This window comes from Bison bison, unplaced genomic scaffold (genome assembly GCF_000754665.1).
Source record: "Bison bison bison isolate TAMUID 2011002044 unplaced genomic scaffold, Bison_UMD1.0 scf7180017864146, whole genome shotgun sequence".
Lineage (NCBI taxonomy): Eukaryota > Metazoa > Chordata > Mammalia > Artiodactyla > Bovidae > Bison > Bison bison.
In genome coordinates this window covers 6,637,742-6,659,768 of record NW_011494718.1, presented here as the reverse complement: position 1 = coordinate 6,659,768, position 22,027 = coordinate 6,637,742, and the positions used below count along the sequence as shown (strand labels likewise).

At 41.8% G+C, this 22,027-nt stretch overlaps 1 protein-coding gene across 5 annotated transcripts in view; it reads right to left on the bottom strand.

Annotated features, from left to right (window-relative positions):
- Positions 1 to 525: 525 nt before the first annotated feature.
- Positions 526 to 22,027, bottom strand: part of LRBA (LPS-responsive vesicle trafficking, beach and anchor containing) — a 758,995-nt gene continuing 737,493 nt past the window's right edge. For all 5 annotated transcript variants that reach the window (XM_010840761.1, XM_010840760.1, XM_010840763.1 and 2 more), the window contains exons 54-57: positions 13,822 to 13,923; positions 10,535 to 10,731; positions 5,912 to 6,063; positions 526 to 1,663 (exon numbers count right to left, since the gene is read on the bottom strand). In XM_010840761.1, the coding sequence (XP_010839063.1) occupies positions 1,573 to 1,663; positions 5,912 to 6,063; positions 10,535 to 10,731; positions 13,822 to 13,923 (542 nt within the window). In that variant the 3' untranslated portion in view covers positions 526 to 1,572. The remainder of the gene's footprint in view (positions 1,664 to 5,911; positions 6,064 to 10,534; positions 10,732 to 13,821; positions 13,924 to 22,027) is intronic.

Here is a 22,027-nt window from a genome sequence, read left to right as displayed (position 1 = left end):
GGCTTAGTGTTAATACTGAGCTGTCTAGATCTAAGCCAAGTGTATTAGTGTCACTAAATCTTTAATTTTCTCAACTATAAGCACAGTGTTATTTTGATGATTACATGGACTAAAGTACTTGTTCTAGAAAAAAAAGGAGTAAAAATATTTCCAACAATTACAAATACATTTTATTTTTCTGTCAAACCAAGTTGTTCCATTCCTAATTTTTGCTTTTAGAAAAGAGCTGAATGTGTAGAAAAAAAGGTACATGTGTGCTAAGTTGCTTCAGTCGTGTGCAACTGTGACCCCATGGACTCCAGCACACTAGGCTCATGTGTCCATGGCATTCTTGAGGCAAGAATATTGGCGTGAGCTGCCATGCCCTCCTCCAGGGGATCTTCTCAACCTAGGGGTCAAAGGTAGTCCTTACCTGCATTGGCAGGCGGGTTCTTTACCACTAACTGGGAAGCCCAGACGAAAAGGGAGGTCACCCCTTTTAGGTAAGTTGCAAGAGAAATAGAGATGGAATTTCAGTTTCAACTCAGTTCACAACTTACAAAGAATTTATTTATGCAATACAGACCTTGTCTCAGATATTTTTCACAGAATTTCACACAGCAATTGACTAGAAAAGTAGAATTCTACAACACCAAAATAACATTTTCGTAGTACAAATTGCTAATCAAAAGGAAGAGGAAGATTGTTTCATAACAAATAGAAGGTAAAACAAGGGTTGCCTCACACAGCACCCAGTAGCCACAGGGCTCAGCCCAGTATGTGGGCACAGTCAACCCTCAGGGTGAGCTTTGGTACTTACTTGCATTTACTTTAAAAGCAGAAGTGCTGAGCCCAAGAACATCTCCATCATTTCGTTCTGATCCGCTACGAGGACAGATGAGGAAAACACTGCGAATATTTCACACTTGCTAGAACAGTAGGTCCTTTAAGATGACCACACAATAATATAAGCCTCCCCAAACCATAATTTCCTAGGTCTAAAACATGCTTGAAAGATAATAATATTGATAGAAATAATTCATTGAGATGTTTCAAATTACATTTACCATAATTTAAACACAACTATTTAAATCCCAGAAATTTCCGTGCTGAAGAAGCACAGTTTGGAAAAATACAGAACCCAAAATACAGCATAAAATTCCCACGTCCCAGGATTATAACCCATTTCCTCCTTGTTAAAATCATACATTCTCGAGATTACAGATAAATGGGAAATGTTTTTTCATATATAACTAGATAAGTGGGTTTACTCACTCCACTGTGTATTTCTGTAATTGGTGAAAATAGACTTCTCATTATGACTAAAAATATAGATTTTTAAAACTACAGAACCCAGCAGCCAGTTTTCTGCTTTGCTATTCCCCCCCAAAAAGTCAAGCAAAGTCTACAAAAATAGCAATTAACTTTAAAAAATATTTTGCTTCTTAGAGCAAATTTAAGTTACATTCGGATGTGATAGCTGTTTCTACGAGAAAGCTGCTCAGGGCACTTGCTGTGCTGAGGCTGAGGGGCGTGGCTGAGCCCGGGGGCGTGGCTGAGCCCGGGGGGCGTGGCTGAGCCCAGCCGTCACCGTCAGTAGCGGGTTTGGTACTCGTGGTGCCACCGGTTGAAGTCGTTGTAGAACAGAACGATGCTTCCTGAGGCCATGCCAGCAATGACGCACCTGGGAGGAGCAGAGAGGAGGGGATTACAAACCCAGCAGTCTCCTCAGGCTCTGCTACTAAAGAGAGGCCTGCCTCCCCAGAGCCACGCGGTAAACACAGCAGGTGGCAGCCAGACCTACAGTTTGTGAGGTTTGTGGTATGTTTTCTGATAAGTGCAGTCTTGGGTGAGCTCAGAGTCCTGCCTCTGTCACTCTGCAAGGGTCCAACCCACAGCTTGCCTTTATATTGAAAAGTACAGCCAGTGTGTGCAGGATGAGTCACAAACCTGAACACACTAGTCACTTCTGAGGCAGGGAGGTTGGGCAAGTGAATTTTGTATATTAGGTATCAGAATGAAAATAATGACAACCTCAAAGCTGGTGAGGATTAATCACAGAGGTATCTGCCATGTACAAAATGAAAGAAGACTAAGAAATCAGTGTTGAGCACAATTTCGGCTGTGCTCTGCGGACCACCAGACTGCGTCCATCTTGCTGAGGCCCGCCACTCACTGACACGCTCGCTCTACGCAGGAGCTGCGTCTGCTTCCGGCCCGAGCTGGCGGTGCAGGGGAGACGGAGCAGCAAGACAGGCAGTGCAGAGGGGCCTCTCTGGGAGGCAGGCGCCTGCTTATTATCTTAGACCCTTCTCTGTCTCAGGTTTGTTAGGACAGTCCTTAGAGGTCATCCTTAGTAGTGCCTCGTATCAAAACTAGGACTAAAATGTGTCACAACAAAAACCCAACTAAACACAAAAGGCAGCAATGAGGATATGAGGGACGGAAAAGCACTGAGACATGTAGAAAGCAAATAATACAATGGCAAGAGCCCTTCCCTATCAGTAATTACTTTACGTGTAAGGTGATTAAATTCTCCAATCAGAAGGCAGAGAGACTGGCAAAATGAATGAAGACGTGATCAAACTCTATGCTGTGTACCAGAGACGCACGCATCTAAAGACAAACAGGTTGAAGGGATGCAAAAAGATATTCTATGCAAATAATAATGAAAACGGAGCTACAGTGGCTATACTAATATCGGACAAAATAGGTTTTAAGTTATAAGAGACAAAGAAGGATACTATATAGAAATGATAAAAGGTGTCAATTCATCAAAAGTATATAGTAATTGCAAACATATATGAACAAGCAGCACACTCGATGTATGGAACCAACACTGACAGAACTGAAGAGAAAAGCAGTTCTACAATAATAGTTGGAAACTTCAGTAATGGGTAGAACCACCAGAAGGAAGGAAGGAAATAAAGTTCAACAGTATCTGAACAATACTAAAAACCAACTGGGCCTAAGACATATATAAACATTCACCCAACACAGTATGCACAGTGGACATTCTCCAAGATAAGCCATATGTTAGAGCACAAAACACTTTAAATACAATCATACAAAGTATTTTTCCTAATCACAACAGAATTAAACTAGACATCAATAACAGAAGGAAAACTGGTAAGTTTGACCCAATAGGTCAAAGGAAAAGTCTCTAGGGAAATTAGAAAATACCAAGACAAATGAAAACAAAACAAGCCAAAACTTACAGGATGCAGCAAAACCAGTGCTAAAAGGGAAACTTATAGCTGTAAACACAGATACTAAAAAAAAAAGAAATATCTCAATCAGTAACCTAATTCTACACCTTAAAGAACAAGAGAAAGGTGCCAAGTCAGGAATGAAACAGTAAAAATCAGAATGGGAATAGAAGATAGAAAAATCAAAGTCAAATTGGCTCTCTGAAAGGTAAACGAAATCGACAGAATTTTAGATGAAGAAAAAAGAATTACGAAAAATCATGAAGTGGAGACATTACCAATTATATAGAAATAGAAGGATTATCAGAGTACTAGGAACATCTATACGCCAACAAATAGGATAATCTAGATGAAATGGAAAAGTTCTTAGAAACACACATGATTCCACAATTTAATCATGAAGAGAACAGAACAGACATAGCTAGTACTGAGGCTGAATCAGTGATTGCAACCCTCTTATTACTGAGACCTTCACCAGAGATGTCTACCACACATTTAAAAAAGAATTAACTCCAAACACTTTTAAAAACTAAAGAGAACACTTCCTAAGTCATTCAATAAGGCCGACACACCCTGATATCAAAGTGACAGACACTACAAGAAACGGAATTACAGACTACTATTCCTATGATTACTTATACAAAAATCTTTAACAAATACTAGCAAACCAAATTCAGTAGCGTATTATAAAGATTATACACCGTGAAGAAAGTGGGATTTATTCTTGGAATATAAGGATTGTTTCAATTTTTGTTTGATATACAAAAATCAATTGTAATATATCACATCAATAGAATTAAAAACAAAAAAACCCATGTGAGAAAAGGCATTTGACAAAATCCAACATCCTTTCGTGATTAAAAAAAATAAAAAACTAAGGCCAGATAGAAAGTACCTTAACACAATAAAGGGCATTTATGAAAAATTTCCACTAACATTATACTTGGTGAACACTGAAAGTTTTTCCCCTCTTACTGGGAATAAGACAAGGATACCTGCTTTCACCACTTCTAGTCAATATAGTATGAAAAGCCCCAGCCAAAGCAATTAGGCAAGGAAAAGAAATAAAGCATCTAAATTTCAAGGGTGTCCAAAGAGCCAAAACAATCTCGAAAAAGCACAACAGAATTGGATATTTCACACTTTCTGATTTCAAAACTTACTATAAGAATTGAAAGAGACACGTGTACCCCAATGTTAATCGCAGCACTGTTTATAATAGCCAGGACCTGGAAGCAACCTAGATGTCCATTGGCTGACGAATGGATAAGAAAGCTGTGGTACATATACACAATGGAATATTACTCAGCCGTTAAAAAGAATGCATTTGAATCAGTTCTAATGAGGTGGATGAAACTGGAGCCTATTATACAGAGTGAAACAAATCAGAAAGAAAAACACCAATACAGTATACTAATGCATATATATGGAATTTAGAAAGATGGTAATGACTCTATATATGAGACAGCAAAAGAGACACAGATGTAAAGAACAGTCTTTGGGACTCTGTGAGAGAAGGCGAGGGTGGGATGATTTGAGAGGGCAGCATTGAAACATGTATATTACCATATGTGAAACAGATCGCCAGTCCAGGTTCGATGCATGAGACAGGGTGCTCAGGGCTGGTGCACTGGGATGACCCAGAGGGATGGGATGGAGAGGGAGGTGGGAGGGGGGTTCAGGATGGGGAACACATGTACACCTGTGGCTGATTCATGTCGATGTTCGGCAAAAACCACTACAATATTGTAATTAGCCTCCAATAAAAATAAATTAAAAAAAAAACCTTACTATAAATTATAGGTGTAGTAATGAAAACAGTGTGGTATTGGCTTAGAGACAGACATGCAAACCAACAGCACAGAGACGAGGTACAAACTCTCACGTACAGGGACAGTCATCTCCACAAACAGTGCTGGGAAAACTGGCCTCACATGCAGAAGCAGGAAGTCCCACCTTCATATACACACCAACACAAATCAAAAATGCATCGAAAAGGAGATACGAGTTAGAACCACAAAACGCTTAGAAAATTTGGAGGAAAAACTTCAAGACATTGACTTTTGCAGTGATCTTGGATATAACACTGAAAGCACAGGCAATAACAGAAAAAAAAATTAGACTTCATTAAAATTAAAGGATTTTGCATATCAAAGGACACTGAGATGAAATGATGAAAAAGTTTTAGAAATTGATGATGGTGATAGTTGTACAACAATGTGAGTATCCTTGATGTCACTGAATTATGCAGCACCAAAAATAGTTTAAGTAGTAAGTTTTATGTATACTTTATCACAAGAAAGATGTTAAAAACTAAAATGAGAGACTATATTAAGAAGAAATAAGATGTCAGATAAAGACAATCTCCCCTAAAATGAAGGTTTTAGGAAATAAGCCAGATTTCTCAAAGGAATCATTATGGAACAGGTGGCATGTCACAAGAAATTTCGTTTAAGAAAAAAGGTACTTTAAGAGTATAGAAACTTTACAGCAATATAATTGGAGCCTTTGTTACTTAAATCCTGTCTAACCCTAGAGAACATAGCCTCTTTCCACAATTGGCAATGTCATCAAAGAAAAACATGCTTTTTAAAAAGTCTCTTGGAAATTCCAATATTCACTGGCTTCTTCAGTTGCATTGGTGACCTGCACAGCCCAGCCCATCTACACAAATCCCTGGACAGATTTTACCGCCACCAGTATAGCCCCCACTCCAGTGTTACCTCTGGTCGTAAGACAGGGCCATGGCGCGGATCCCGGCATCGCAACCTGGATAGGCGAACAGCTGCTTGAGGTCAGACACCTGCCAGACCATGAGCACCCCGCTGTCTCCTCCGGTGAGCAGGTACTGCCCATCCCGGCTCAGCTGGATGGCCTGGTGAGACACAGCAGCGTTCAGCAGGGTCGGGGTTCCAGGAAAGCCTGCCCGCCCCAGCCTGCACCTCTGAGTAATTCGACATGAAGCCAGCTACTATGGCGTAGGGAGAAGGGAGAGAGTGTGTGTGTGCCTGAGTAGTTTTCAGGAAATCATGAGTCACAGAACACTTTTGCTGTTTTTCAAAAATCATACGGGCAAAGGCAGGCAATGCTTTTTCTTTTTTTAATTTGTGCTTTTTAAGGATGAGGTGCCAAACTCTTCCAACTCTACAGATACTAATTAAATGGTGTGTGTTGTGAACGGAGACCGGGGCTCTGAAATGAGGAGCTTCCTGGCACCTCTGCATTCACTGTGGACACGCCAAGCTACCAAGGCTGGGCAGATGGTGCTAGCTGACATCATGTCCCTCGTCATAAGAACACTGCCGTCCTGGGGGCCCGGCCCCACGGGAGACCACCTACAGCTCAAGCACCCTTGCCTAGGCCTGCTGGATTTGTACAGCAGTTGGGATGCCGACTTGGTGAGGAAATACAACTCCCAGGGTAAAGCCAGCTAAAGCATCTTCTTGCTTCAGGACTGACTGCTCTCTGCCGGTGCTAAACTTGAAGGGCAGACGTGTAATTTGCTCTGTAATCCTGTCAAACCCACCGAAGGCAGGTCACTGCCTGTTTTTCTATGACTTTTTACATTTTTCTTCCTGGTTGGAAAAAAATCAAATATTTCATGACATATGAAAATAATATGAATTCTAAATCTCAGTGTCCATAAGTAAGGGCTGTTAGGACAAAGCCATACCCATTCATTTCTGGCTACTTTTTTTTAACGGAGGAAGTGTGCCTGCTCCTGACAGAAAGGGTTACTCCCTATTCCAAGAGCAGATCCCGCTGCCCCTTCCTCTCCTCTGGCTCCCTGCTCTGCAAACCTTCTTCTCTCGGCTCATTAAGACACACACTTCCTTTCTTTAGCTGGAGGGCATTGGGAGTTCTAAAAGTTACTGCAAATACCTATAATCTTATGTCCACCTGGACACAGTGACCATGGGAATCCAGATGGCAAGCCAGAAAGAAAATATCTACCTTCTGAAAAATATATTTACACTGTTCTGCACTCAGAGTTTTAGGATAGTTGCCTTAAGTCTTCAAGCTACCCTTTTACAACAAAAAAATTTTTTTTAATTACAGAAAAGGACTGTTTCATAGCCAAATTCATTAAAGTAAATGCAAACTTTTAGAGGTCTCTTAAATACAGCTTATTTTCAAGAACATAAAAATATAGCTAAGAAATCAGAACCCATGGGCAGAAGATAGTTACATGTAAGAAGTATTTTCTAAATTTTAACCAATACAAATAATAAGATTTTTCAATGTAAATAAAACCCAATATCATTCCCCCCATTCATTTCACAAACAGCACTCTCCAGGGAGTTATCTTGGAAATGAAGACTACTACAAATAATTATTTGCTACACTTATAAAATTCAGTGGATGAAAACCCATTGACCTTGTGGCTGTGGTTCACTTGAGTTTTATACTTGAGGCTTTTTACTGGATAAGTGCTATATTAAAACATAAATTAAAGCCATTAATCTTTAATTCTTTGTCCTAGAGTAAAAACTCCTTAATCCTAGTTCTGTGTCGAAATAAATAAAACCCGGACTTTCAGGACTATACTTTTATCCACATCTAAAACATTCTAATAAACCAGATGCCTGCCAAAGGTAAAAAATACTTTGTCGGCCTTTCTCATGAGGGACTTGTCAAGTTTCCCTGGTGATGAGAGCCAGGGGAGCGTTTCCTGAGCAGCACCCCATCTCCCCCCAGCCCCAGTGGAGTTCTTAATCTCATGAGACTCCTGAGTGCCCAGGCTGGGCTGAGACTCGAGATGTTAGGAGGGCCCTGGAAACACGTGAACATCGGTCTCTGGACTCCTGAGAGCGTGGACAACACTGGCTGCCCTGGTTTCCAGGAGGGACCAGTGGGCCCCAGCCGTCTGCTGGCAACAGTCACATCTGAAGACACAGCTTCCTCAGGAAGAGAAAATAAATGAGTTCCTATGGTGAAATGGTGGTGGGCCTTTGTTTAGGAGAATGTAACTGCTGCTCCGTACGGGCTGCTCACTTAAATTTAAGCTCTTCATTAAGACATCTAAACACTGCCTGGATGCTGTGTCCAGATATGTTAACCAAACGCCACAGCGCAATCTGGCATCTAAATAAAAACAGGTGGGAGGCCTTGATGAAGGCCGAGGTTCCGCAGGCCGCCTGCCTACAGGGCTCTTGCTATTTCAAAGAAACTTCATTTCTGGTCTGAGCTAATGGCTAATTTGTTTCCACGGTCTCCTCCCCTCAGACAGGCTCCGACTGAGGACGGAGGTGGAGCATTTTGCTCTGTGGTGTCTCTTGCTCCCAGCCTGCGGTGGCCTTCCATCCTTCCCAAGGCAGTCAGCTACGCAAGGGTGGGTCTCTGGAGCTGGGCATGGGCAGTGCTCATTTTAGGCAAGCGCACTTTAATCACACACTTGCCACTTACAAGTTAGTATGATAAAGTACAGGCGTGCTGGGGAAAAGGCGATAGATTGTTTAAGCCTAAAATCCAGTGGGAAATATTACAGAGGAAAAAACACAGCAGCCACAGGGCAGAGAGGAAAAGCGTGTGTGCGAGAACAGTGTGCAGAAAGCCTCCAACTGCTGCCTGGAGGAACTTCCCGGAACCTCTGGTACTGACTGAAAGGCCACAGAAATTGTTTTAGCCAGCTAGGGATTTCAAATTACTTTACAGATTTATTAGTGTAGCTGACAATATAATCGCAACTCAAACTGACAGATTATCAACATTATTATCGTAAAGAAAAGAGGAAAGGAAAACCCTCTGATGTGTATTTGGTTTAAATGAAGGGAGGGAAAAATAAAAAGCAGAGTGTGAGCGTCTGTGTGTGCAGGGCAGGCAAAATGCACTGGAGAAAATTCCCAGAGAGAAGAGGAGAGCAAAGAGGAAAGCCATTTACTAAATTAGCAAGCCATCCTGGAGAATTCCCTGGTGCTCCAGTGGTTAAGACCCCACTCTTTCATTGCTGAGGGCACAGGTTCGATCCCTGGTTGGGGAACTAAGATCCCACAAGTTGCCTAGTGCAGCCAAAAACAAACAAGTCAATCTGTGAAAAAAAGAAAAACAAATCATCCTAGGATATAGAAGCAGCAAGTACCTTCGGTCTGATCAGTGCCATCTAGATTTAGGGTTTCTATTTCTCAATGGGCTTCCCTGGTGGCTTAGATGGTAAAGAATCTGTCTGCAATGCGGGAGGCCAGAGTTTGATCCCTGGGTCAGGAAGATCCCCTGGAGAAGGAAACCCACTCTAGTATTCTTGCCTGGAGAATTCCATGGACAGAGGAGCCTGGCGGGCTACAGTCTAAGGAGCTGCAAAGAGTCGGACACGACTGAGCGACTAACACTCTTTCTTACTCCTTAGTACTTCCTGACCCCAATATTTATAGGAGAAAAGAGATCAGACTAGATGTGGGAAAAGTGGGAGAATGCATGTCACCTAAGTCGCCCCAGGTCAGGAGTAGCCATGAGTACAGTGGCCAGAACTAACTTATACCACACTCAGAGGGCTGAGGCCTCTGCGGCCTTCTGCCCACCCCCAACACGTCCTGCCCCTTCCCTGTGGGCAGGCCACACGCCCCCCAACCTTATATCAGGAAATACAGGGGATATGGTAAAATGAAGCTTAACCTGCACCAAAAAGTCTGGAGGTGTGAAAAGAAGGACTTTGAAAACAGCCTCTCCAAGAGCAGTCCTTACTTTTCTCTTCACCCTCTAACACCCCTATCCTGAAAATGAAGGAAGACCCGGGAGGGTCCACAGGGCCGTCTCTTGTACACCAAAAGTGAAAAATCGTTTGTTGGATTCACATCATAATCTGAAGCACAACTTCCTTAACTTGGTGTGTTTGGGTCTTGTTATCCACACAGCAGTCCAGTCTGCAATTAGATGCTAATCCTAAAGCATGGTAATCCCTACCATTCCCACCATCAGCCTGTTCAAGGGTAGAGAGAGCCAGTTTTAGGGTACCCTAAAGGCACTATTTTAGCTTTGATACTCAGGAAACAGCACTGTGCAGTTAACATTCTTAGGTTAAAAAACAAAACCAAAAAAAAAAAAAAATGAGCAGCACCACTGACAGCCACCCAGGATGGCTTCAGATCTAAGAACAGCCCTCTGCTGAAGGCTCCTCCTGGCTTCACTTCCCAACCTGGACTGCAGGCTGGGCATGCAGTTGGCACGGTGGGACAGGCTGGGCTCTGGGAAGCAGACACCCCCGTCCGAGTGCTATCGGGTGATTCTCTCTCGGGTGAAAAGGAGGCCCTTGGTGTGGGAACCCAGAGGCCTCCTTGGTGACCTCTCCACCTCCTCGCCACCTCTACGCTGAGGTGAAAGCAGGCGCTGAGAAGTCGGTACGGTACGCTTACCCTTATGTTATCGTCGGTCTCCATGGTGGCCTGGAGCTTTCCGTTCACACTGAACGTGCAGAAGGAGCCATTCTCATAGAAAATGACACAATGGCCCTCTCTCGACGCCTGAATGAGTTTTGGTTTCAGGCAGTTTTCTGGACCCTCCAAAGTCCTTAACAAGTCTCCATTCATGGAATGTATGAGACATGGTCCCTCTGAGAAAATAGAAACAAAAGGCAAAATGAAGTTTTTTCATAAGAACAGACAAAAGTGATCTGAGTCTCAAGCACAGATCAAACAGGATGTCAGTACCATATCACAGTTGGAGAAAGACTGAAAAAGATATCAGTTATTTTGTGAAATCAGCATGTCAGCCAGATCTCACCTTCCACTTGGAAGAAAACAGTCATACATGCTCAATTTCACATCTCAAGAAACAGGAAATTACTTGTGAAATTCATTACGCCCAGAGATGATAAAAAAAACTGGAGGAATTCAGAAAGAAACAGGACAAATTTCAAATCCTAGAAGAGCTTCCAGGAAGGCTGGGCCTCAGTTGAACATGGGCTGCCATGAAGCAAGAGATGGCCGTCTGCGACCCTCCCTGCGTCTCACAGGGGCCTGGGGGGGTGGGGGTTGAAAGCTCGGGAAGGAAGGTGAAGAAACTGCCGAGCAGCCCACATGTGGCTGTGCTGTCCCATCTTTACCGAGTGCCTGCTGCAGGCAGAGCAGAGGAGGAGCAGGTAACCAAAACTGCCCGGGTGATGAGCAGGTCCTAAGAAATGTCTCGTTGGACAAAGGAGGTAACCAGACCACAGGGCCCACTTTTCCCTAAATTACTCCCAGCCTACATGGACTCCCGTCCCTCGTGACTACTAAAGCACGCCTCTCAGCCTTCTCCTGACCACTCAGGCGTTGCTAAGTTTTCAGCATCCTCACCATAAACGCACAAGGCAGCGTTTGCCTGCACAGGTCCGGCGAGCACGGGTTTCAGTCGTCACTCTAAATGACCCCAGCCCCGGTGCGGACTTCAGTTACCACGGGAACTGCATAAGGTACACGCTCCATAACCAGCTCTTCAGCCCACAAACCACTGTAAATAACAGGCCCGCTTCTCTCAAAGTCTGTTAGTGAACAGTCCCTGCTTGTCCGCTCAGCTTGGCCACAGACAGAAGGCCCTGCAGTTCTGTTGCCTCCTTGTCTCCAGGGACAGGACTATCTGGCATTTTACAAAAACGGATGATCAAAAGGGGACAGTGGCCAACAAAGATGACTCTGCCTCTGCCATAAGGAAAAGGGAAGTGACGATGCTGGAAGTGAAATCTGAAGCAAACCTACATGGATTTAGAGAAGACAGAGCTGGCCGTGGGGCGTTGGATACACAGCCCCAGGGAGTGAGTGAAGGTGGCCTCACTGACGTAAGTTAGGAAAGTGGCTTATTAAACACGAGGATACCCTGGGAGTGGGGCCAGCAAGAACCTTCACATTAAAGGAAACCTAGGAGATGTTTCATGACACTGAAGGCAGAGAAGGTAACGTGTTGGAAGCTGGTCCAAACTGAGGAAGGGGTCTGACAGCTGGTCAAGGCATCTAGAAGATGCTCACCCCTTATCTTACATCACATGGGGAGGACTGGGCAAGCACTGTCACAGTACTCGTATTTTTCACAAAGAAATAAAACACTTTCACTCTCAGTCTTTCTGTTTTAAATTACAGTGTACTAAGTAAATGCGAAGAGTTGACTCATTGGAAAAGACTCTGATGCTGGGAGGGATTGAGGGCAGGAGGAGAAGGGGACGACAGAGGATGAGATGGCTGGATGGCATCACCGACTCGATGGGCGTGAGTTTGAGTGACCTCTGGGAGTTGGTGATGGACAGGAAGGCCCGGCATGCTGCGATTCATGGGGTCGCAAAGAGTCGGACACGACTGAGAGACTGAACTGAACTGGACTGAAGTAAATGTTTTACTTGATTTTTATGTCCATAGATATGTGTATATATGTATGTAATATGCACTCAGTTGTGTCCAACTCTTTGCAACCCCGTGGACTGTAGCTCACCAGGCTCCTCTGTCCATGGGATTCTCCAGGCAAGAATACTGGAGCGAGTTGCCATTCTCATCTACAGGGAAATGTTCCTGACCTGGGGATCAAACGTATGTCTCCTGCGTTGCAGGCAGATTCTTTACCACTGAGTCACCGGGGAAGCCCGTGTATGTATATGTGTATGTATGAAACTGAACAAGAGGATTTTAAATGTTTTGATAAAAAATTTAAAAGCATGGAACAACCATAAAATTTCCAACTGATTATTAATCATAATATTTCCCATTTAAATGACTGATTTTTAATATCTTTGCATGAAATCATGAAAGATGTCCAGTTTGGATCGCATACAGCCCAAGAACTCATGTTAGCTCAGGATAAATAAAATACTGGGTATAAAAAGCAGTTATAGAATTCTTGTTATCATTATTATGGTTTCATTGTTTTGACCAACTAAGTTTTAAATACCAATATTGAACTAATATGTCTTGTTAGCTAGACAAAGTATTACAGTTCAAGGCACAGGTAAAGTGACTCAAAAACTCTATGCCTCCCCATCAGATCAGCCTAAAAGAGATGTGATTGCATTTTGTATGTTCAGAGCTAAGTTCAGGGCAGCGGGACAGAGAGATGAACAGACTATTACAACTGAATGAAAGTGAACTGGAAACTGCTCTGCTCCTGGTCAGACGCTGATCGGTGTGTGTGCTCTTGGGGAGCGTGCTTAACACCTTTGGCTGGAACACAGGAGATACTCTGAGGGAGACCCTCGGGCAAACCAGCTGAAGTATTTTTCCACTCCATTCTCAATGCCATCTCCTTCAGAGATTTGGAAGGAGAGACAGACTGGGTCAGCAAGTTCCGTTCAGGTGTGGGATGGAACCCAGCCCAGTCAGAATCGAGAAGAATAAACAAACACACAAAGATGCTCTTGTTCTCGCCTCACTCTTCAGAGCAATGCTGTGAAACAGGACTTTCTGCAGTGATGGAAAAGTTCCCTTTCTGGGCTGTCCAATACCACAGTCCCTAGTCATAGGTGAACACTGAGCCCTGCAATGTGGTTAGTGCCACCAGGGAACTGAACTGCAAATTTTATTTCATTTCAGTTAATGCGAACGGTCATGGGTCTGCCATGTGACTAACAGCCCCTGTGACAGACAGCACAGCTTCAGAAAAAAAGGCACCAAGTTCATCTTTGGTAACCTGTTACTAGAAGACATCAAAAAACGCACTCATTTTGAAGGTCCTGCAGGCTTACCTTTGGAGCCACTTAGCACGAGGCCGAGCTCCGCGCAGACAGCAGCACAAGTGATCTCGTAGTCGTGGCCTGTCAGAATGGCCCGCGGAGTGGCAGTCTCACCTTTTGGGGGAAAAAAGATAAAAAGAACACATTAATTCAAGTTCAGGTGGGGGGTGACCTCCCACTACTCAGATTAAATCACCAATAATTTGCTCCTAATACCCATGATGCCTAATCTTTAATTTACAGCTTTGGAAAGAAACGTGTGTCAGCTGCTCAGTCGTGTCCAACCCGTTTGCGACCCCATGGACTGTACCCCATCAGGTTCCTCTGTCCTGAGGATTCTCCAGGCAAGAATGCTGGAGTGGGTTGCCATGCCCTCCTCCAGGGAATCTTCCTGATCTAAGGATTTAATCCAGGTCTCCTGCATTTGCAGACACGTTCTACTGTCTGAGCCACCAGGGACTTTGACCCCAAATCCTATTTTTAGGTGATGATCTGGACTCCATGATAGAGTTTGAGGAGCATAGGTTGCTAAATTTCTGAGCTTTACAGGATGATCAAGCAATGATAGTTTAAAACGGGGGAAAAAAAAAACACAAAAGTCTGCATTATAACTGCCTCAGATACTTTTGCAAATATAAATATGAGCCCTCTGATGAGATGGTCTGTGGATGAACAATAATAAAGTACGGAATGTGGTGGCTTCCTCTCCCCACCCCTCAGCTGGCCCTACTCCTCCTGGGCGACTGAGACCCTTGTCTTGGTGAGGATGGTCTGAACTGCATTCATTGTGTCTCAAAGCAGCTCAGTTCAGTTTAGTCGCTCAGTCGTGTCCAACTCTTTGCAACCCCATGACTGCAGCACGCCAGGCTTCCCTGTCCTTCATCATCTCAAACTCATGTCCATTGAGTCGGTAATGCCATCCAACCATCTCATCCTCTGTGGTCCCCTTCTCCTCCTGCCTTCTATCTTTCCCAGCATCAGGGTCTTTTCCAGTGAGTCAGTTCTTCCCATCAGGTGGAGTTTCAGCTTCAGCATCAGTCCTTCCAATGAATATTCAGGATTGATTTCCTTTAGGATTGACTGGTTTGATTTCCTTGTAGTCCAAGGGACTCTCAAGAGTCTTCTCCAACACCACAATTCAAAAGCATTAATTCTTTGGTGCTCAGCTTTCTTTATAGTCCAACTCTCACATCCATACATGACTACTAGAAAAACCACACCTTTGACCAGATGGACCTTTGTCAGCAAGTAATGTCTCTGCTTTTTAATATGCTGTCTAGGTTGGTCATGGCTTTTCTTCCAAGGAGCAAACATCTTTTAATTTCATGGCTGCAGTCACCATCTGCAATGATTTTGGAGCCCAAGAAAATAAAGTCTGTCACTATTTCCATTGTTTCCCCATCTATTTGCCATGAGGTGATGGGACCAGATGCCATAATCTTAGTTTTCTGAATGTTGAGTTTTAAGCCAACTTTTCCATCCTCCTCTTTCATTCATCTTCATCAAGAGGCTCTTCAGTTCCTCTTCTGCCATAAGGGTGGTGTCATCTGTGTGTCTGAGGTTATTGATTTTTCTCCCATCAATCTTGATTCCAGCTTGTCCTTCATCTAGCCTGGCACTTCCCATGATGTACTCTGCATGTAAGTTAAATAAGCAGGGTGACAATATACAGCCTTGACGTACCCCTTTTCCTATTTGGAATCAGTCTGTTGTTCCATGTCCAGTTCTAACTGTTGCTTCCTGACCTGCATACAGATTTCTCAGGAGGCAGGTCAGGTGGTCTGGTATTCCCATGTCTTTCAGAATTTTCCAGTTTGTTATGATCCACACAGTCAAAGGCTTTGGCATAGTCATAAAGCAGAAGTAGGTTTTTTTCTGGAACTCTCTTGCTTTTTCAATGATCCAATAGATGTAGGTAATTTGATCTCTCTGGTTCCTCTGCCTTTTCTAAATCCAGCTTAAACATCTGGGAGTTCCTGGTTCATGTACTGTTGAAGTCTAGCTTGGAGAATTTTGAGCATTTGCTAGTGTATGAGATGAGTGCAGCTGTGCGGTAGTTTGAGTATTCTTTGGCATTGCCTTTCTTTGGGACTAGAATGAAAACTGACCTTTTCTAGTCCTGTGGCCACTGCTAAGTTTTCCAAATTTGCTGGCATATTGAGTGCAGCACTTTCCCAGCATCATCTTTTAGGATTTGAAATAGCTCAACTGGAATTCCATCACCTCCACTAGCTTTGTTCGTAGTGATGCTTCCTAAGCCCCACTTGACTTTGCACTCCAGGATGTCTGCCTCTGGGTGAGTGATCACACCACTGTGTTATGACCAAATGCTGCTGGTCAAAAAATTAACTAGTGCTTTTTATAATGGTCAACATGTTCTCTGAAATGTCATGCAAATTTATGTACATGCCTGTGTTTTTGGGGATGGGAGGAAGGAAAAGAGGTTTTCTTGACAGCACACTGACCCAAACCAGGAGAGTACCTCTCCTTTAAGACAGTCTGGTCTCTGTGCTCTGGGCCGCTCTGCCCCAGGAGCCTGCAGTTACTTCACGTCTGTCTGGTTGTCTCGCATAATTAACGCAGTGCGTTTACTGACTGCATGATGCAAGGTTAGGTCCCCACCGTGTCCTTCCTGGCTTTGGTGACTCTGGGTGCTTCTGAGTGAAAAGGCAGCATGTCAAACTCTGCACCACACTGGCTGCGCTCCATGCTGATGCAGGAACTGGCTTGCATGCTGGGTGACTGACCGAGGAGCCCTCAAATGACACACCAAAAGGTCAGGGGGTAAGTGCAACAAGGGCCTGGTTTCTTTGACTCAGTTTTAAAACTTCTGGGGGGAGAGAATGTGCTTCTCAGGTGGTGCTACTGGGAAAGAGCCTGTCTCCCAATGTACGACGTATAAGAGACGTGGGTTCGATCCCTGGGTTGGGAATATCCCCTGGAGAAGGGCATGGCAACCCACTCCAGTATTCTTGCCAGGAGAATCCCATGGACAGAGCGGCCTGGCGGGCTACGGTCTATAGGGTTGTAAAGACTTGGACACAACCGAAGTGACTTAGCATGCAGCATGCATGCATGGGAAGAGAAACCCACCGTAATACAAAGTTAACTTCAGATTTTCCAAACCAGAAAGCATTTGTTACACAAGCAGCTATTTTTTTCCCTTTAAAAGTATATTAATTTGTTAGGAAGAGAAGCAAATAATGCAAACCTGTCTGAACTACTTAACCTTATGCTAGAGGTAAGTCTTGCCACTAAAAATAGAAATAATTTTTAAAAGTTACCAATACTTTAACCCTGATTCATGGTTTCCTCCCCTTTCTCAAGACACTCTATATTCCACAAAAATACCATATGATGTTATATTTTTGAAATTAGTGTCTAATTATATCTATTGTCAACTTTCTCAAAATCAAGAATTAAAATCATTAAGATCTAAGGAATATATTTTCATTGTAATTGTTCCTTTTTGTTTTCATAAGGTACCAATTTCTGGGATGCTGTCACTTAAGCATGCCAATGCTAACTTTTTTGTTTGTTTGTTTTCTAGATCTAAGAGTATTTTCTCAGAGACATGGAGAGGAAATGAGGAGATTGCTATCAATTAGATTTCTTTCTTTAACGTAAAAGAGTTGAACTACTGAGAATTTCCTAAGACTGTAAAGTTAGAGTTTAGGAAGCCTCATGATTTACCCCATAAAGTGAATTAAGATATAAGCATTCTTTTTTGTAAACTCATAAGTAAGATTTTTGTAACTATGCTTTACTGACAAATACTAGTTTCTAATAATCCACACCGTACCAATCATTTTTCCCTCCACACATCAGAACACACAGGCACATACTGTGTCATTTCAAAACCGAAAGAGGTTTTTCTTTTCCTTGGGCTTGATCTCTAAATAAGGCGTGTTCAGTGCTAGGACTCTGGCTTCAAAGTTTGGCAAAATGTTTCCTAACCCAGGAAGCAGATTAGACAGCTCAGGAAATACAGGGGGGAGAAAGAGGAAAAGGAGAGAAAAGGAAAAGAAAAACAACAAATTGAAAGCATAAGGGCAGATGATCACTGGGTCCTACTTAGGTGACTGGTTTCACTCGATTTTTTCCAGTAAAAAAAAAATAAAAAAGCCCCTGCTACTGAACTTTCCCCCACTTCAGGAAACGCACATTAACAACCTCTAAAAGTCCACGTACAACAATACAAGAAGAGAGATCATTTCCTCTAAGAAAAGCTATTTCCAGTCTTGTTTAAAGACTAAACTTCGTATTACCCTTTACTGTATGGGGTGAAGACAGGATATTCTTTACATTTTCTCATTAAAAAATATGCTCAAAATAAATACTGGGATTTTTGTAAGTTTCTACAAACCGAATGTTTTACATATTACAATTTCACTGTAGCAAACAGAATCATACGATGTGAGATTTAAGTCCAACAGGTCCAAAGTGGTAAGTTCAACAGGTATTTTGGGGACCCCTTGGAATGAAATTATGAAGGCTAGACGTGATGATAGGGGAAGGGAAACGCAGGCTTCATACTGGCTCACAGAATCTACTTATTTCTCTGTGGTTACATTATCCTGCAATATAGCAATAACATTCACATATCGATAACAATACATATACATGTCTATGTCTGTGTGTTTGGAAAGCCTAGAAAGGAAATCTGGGAACCATGTAAGACTCTCACTGCACCGCTCAGCTAAATTTGCCCCTCCCACTACCTATCAACATACAGAGTTAATACCTAGCAGGGAAAATCAGCTCAAATAAGATAACACTGGCCACATATGACCTTTTCAAAGACTCCAAAGCTATGGCCATCTCTCATCGGAGTTTCTAAACTGAATATAGAGCAGGGGGAAAATGTCTTCTGAAAAACATCGGGTTAATTCTTTGATAAAAATTTGCAGTAGTTAGTGGATACAAAAAGTCTTCACTTTTGCTTTCTGAGATAGTGGGATCTACCAAAAGCTATAGATCATAAAGCAGAACAGATTTCCTTAAGAACCTTTTAAAGTCTTACTGCTTGAAAAATCGTCATGGCTTTCAATAAAGCTGAAGAGAAAAATTTATCTTGCTGCTAGTTTAAGGGGCTGCACTTCAAACTCTTCTTAAAGAAAAATAAAAAGAGAAAGAGGATAGACTTCTTGAACTGCTTTGAAAAGCTTGACCAATTACTTCAAAGGAAAGGGTGTCTTTGTCCGGAGAGCAGGTTTATGACTACTGATGCAAAGCCTAACCAAAGGCTGAAAAGGACACTCAGTGCATCTTTATGGATGGCCTTAAAGGAAGATGAGCAAGTCAAAGGAGATTAAAGGCTCCAAATCCTGCCACAAACACCAGGACACATCAGTTTTTACAGATGTGCTTTTCTCAGTACATAACAGGGAATACCAGTTACTAACTTACAGACGCCATTATAACAATCCAAGTTTCATTTAAGCAGCACAAGATCTCCATAATACCCATTAAGCATTTATATTCGACCTATGTTTTAAAATATTAGGTGAAATGTTTTACACCATTAGGCAGAATAACAAATGCTGCTATTAAATGTGTTTCTTTGGTGCTCTCATAACACTAAGTGTATTTCTTCATCAAATGGACTCTGAACCACTTAAAGTTATACCTGAAAGAAGAGATGGAGGAAACAGTAATTTCTCTGGTATCCTGTTCATAAATATCCAATGAGAAAAAATATTTCAAAAGATCTGTATCCATTAAGGCAAAGAGAATTAATAAGCCAGGTAAAAATAGCCCTGACATCTATTTCTGGCAAACTTTGACTTGCATTTTTAAAAATGAATAAAGTTCTTGGTATTTTGGCCATCATCTCCTCGGTCTTAATGAAAATTAAATTACTTTCAAAAGGCACTGCAAAGTTCTCATTAGCAGTTGAAGTACGTTGTTACTAGCAGAGAGAATCCCCTTCATTCATTTACCATTTTCGTACCGTCTATCATGAAATGAAGAGCAGGTCAACATTTCCTTAGTTTTAGTTTTACAGAAGTAAAATTAGCTCTTTCAATTAAAACTTAAGTTTAACTACTCCTGGGACAGAGGTTAACATTCCCCATTTGTTTATTCATTCATTCCTTTAACTCCTTCGCTTTAATATAACATTTACTGAGTATGTATTATGTGCAATGCACTCTGGAAACAAAGGCAAGAAAATATGACCCTGTATATGTAAATGATTTGATTTTAAATGGTCACTGAATAAGGTTTTGTTGACCTTACTATAAGCCTGCTAATTACAAATATCTATTATTGGAAAGATCAAAAAGCTGCATTGAAGTCCAAACTATTTATTATAACTTAATTTTTATACAAAATAAGTACTTACCGTCAACTAATAAGGTTTTTAAATAAAAACAACCAATATAATTTTCCAGGTTAGCAAAATCTAATACCCATCTGACCTCTTAGAGACATAAAATATGAAACCTTGCTAAAAAAAAAAAAATCACTTCAATAGAGTATTCATTTTGAATGAAAATGTAAATTTGTTTAAGGACCTAAATATATAATTATTACATATATATATAGGTTTAAGAAAATCTAAGTATTATATATACTTGCCATTTCCTAAAACTGGATACTTCTGTTTTGCACATCTTTTATTCCATTTTAATTACATTTTTACTATAAAGCATTCATCAATGAAAAAATTCATATGAAAATTGAAGACTAAGGTTTCTCATGTGGCTCACCATAATGGTAAATCAGGAGAGGAAATGGTTTTTGTGAAGCAGATGAGGTTAGTTGTTAAATGTTTCTTAAATCTTTCCATTAACTTTCTAATTTTTCAATTGGAATGATAACACTACATTTTAATTATACAGTTCAGTTCAGTTCAGTTGCTCAGTCGTGTCTGACTCTTTGCGACCCCATGAATCGCAGCACGCCAGGCCTCCCTGTCCATCATCATTTCCCGAAGTTCACTCAAACTCATGTCCATCAAGTCGATGATGCCATCCAGCCATCTCATCCTCTGTCGTCACCTTTTCCTCCTGCCCCCAATCCCTCCCAGCATCAGAGCCTTTTCCAACGAGTCAACTCTTCACATGAGGTGGCCAAAGTATTGGAGTTTCAGCTTTAGCATCATTCCTTCCAAAGAACAACCAGGGCTGATCTCCTTTAGAATGGACTGGTTGGATCTCCTTGCAGTCCAAGGGACTCTCAAGAGTCTTCTCTAATACCACAGTTCAAAAGCATCAATTAGAAATTATTTAAGACTTGGTCTATTTATACCATCTCTACCAACCTTTCTTCCTATTTTCCTTTAATTATGGATTTTTTCCATTGTTTTGAAAACATGTTGATTTTGTTGAACATATACATTACAGAAAACAAGTCATGGCTTCATTTAGAATATGACAACCAACAATAAAATTTGGTAGCTTCCTCTTGTAAATATTAGAATTATTAATATAAGACAGTATAATGTTGATTTAAAACTTAATAATACTAAGTTCTTGATTTATAACCTTTCTCCTTTCTATGATATATACTATATATATATATATCATATAAGTTTATATGAACTTGGGCTTCCCTGGTGGCTCAGAGGTTAAAGCGTCTGCCTGCAATGTGGGAGACCTGGGTTCGATCCCTGGGTTGGGAAGATTCCCCTGGAGAAGGAAATGGCAACCCACTCCAGTATTCTTGCCTGGAGAATCCCATGGATGGAGGAACCTGGTGGGCTACAGTCCACGGGGTTGTAAAGAGTCGGACACGACTGAGCGACTTCACTTTCCTTCTTTCACTTTCTTATATGAACTTATATAAACAAAAGTTTATGACAATGGAATCATCTTCTAAGACATTAAAAAGTGCACTTGTGTGAGTATATACCTACAATTTTATACATAAAGTATAATCCTAACATGTGTAATAGTATTTAAAAAGTACAAAATCTTATCATGACATATACTTTCATAAGAACTCAATACTAACTAGAGATTGCTAGAGGTAATAAAATTATCTTCTGCAAATACTAAGAGTACTTTAGTGACAAAGTTGCATCAAATTTTCCACAGTTGATGATCCAATGAAATGAAATTTAAAATGCTGTCCAGTTTAGTGGGTAAGAATGATGCCTCTGGCCTAGAGTGCCTGGGTTTGAATCCAGGCTCTAGTTTGCTAGCTATGCTTCCCCTCCCTTGGGTTTTGAAGCTCATAGGTCTTACTAGAACTATGAAAACTATGAGAACTC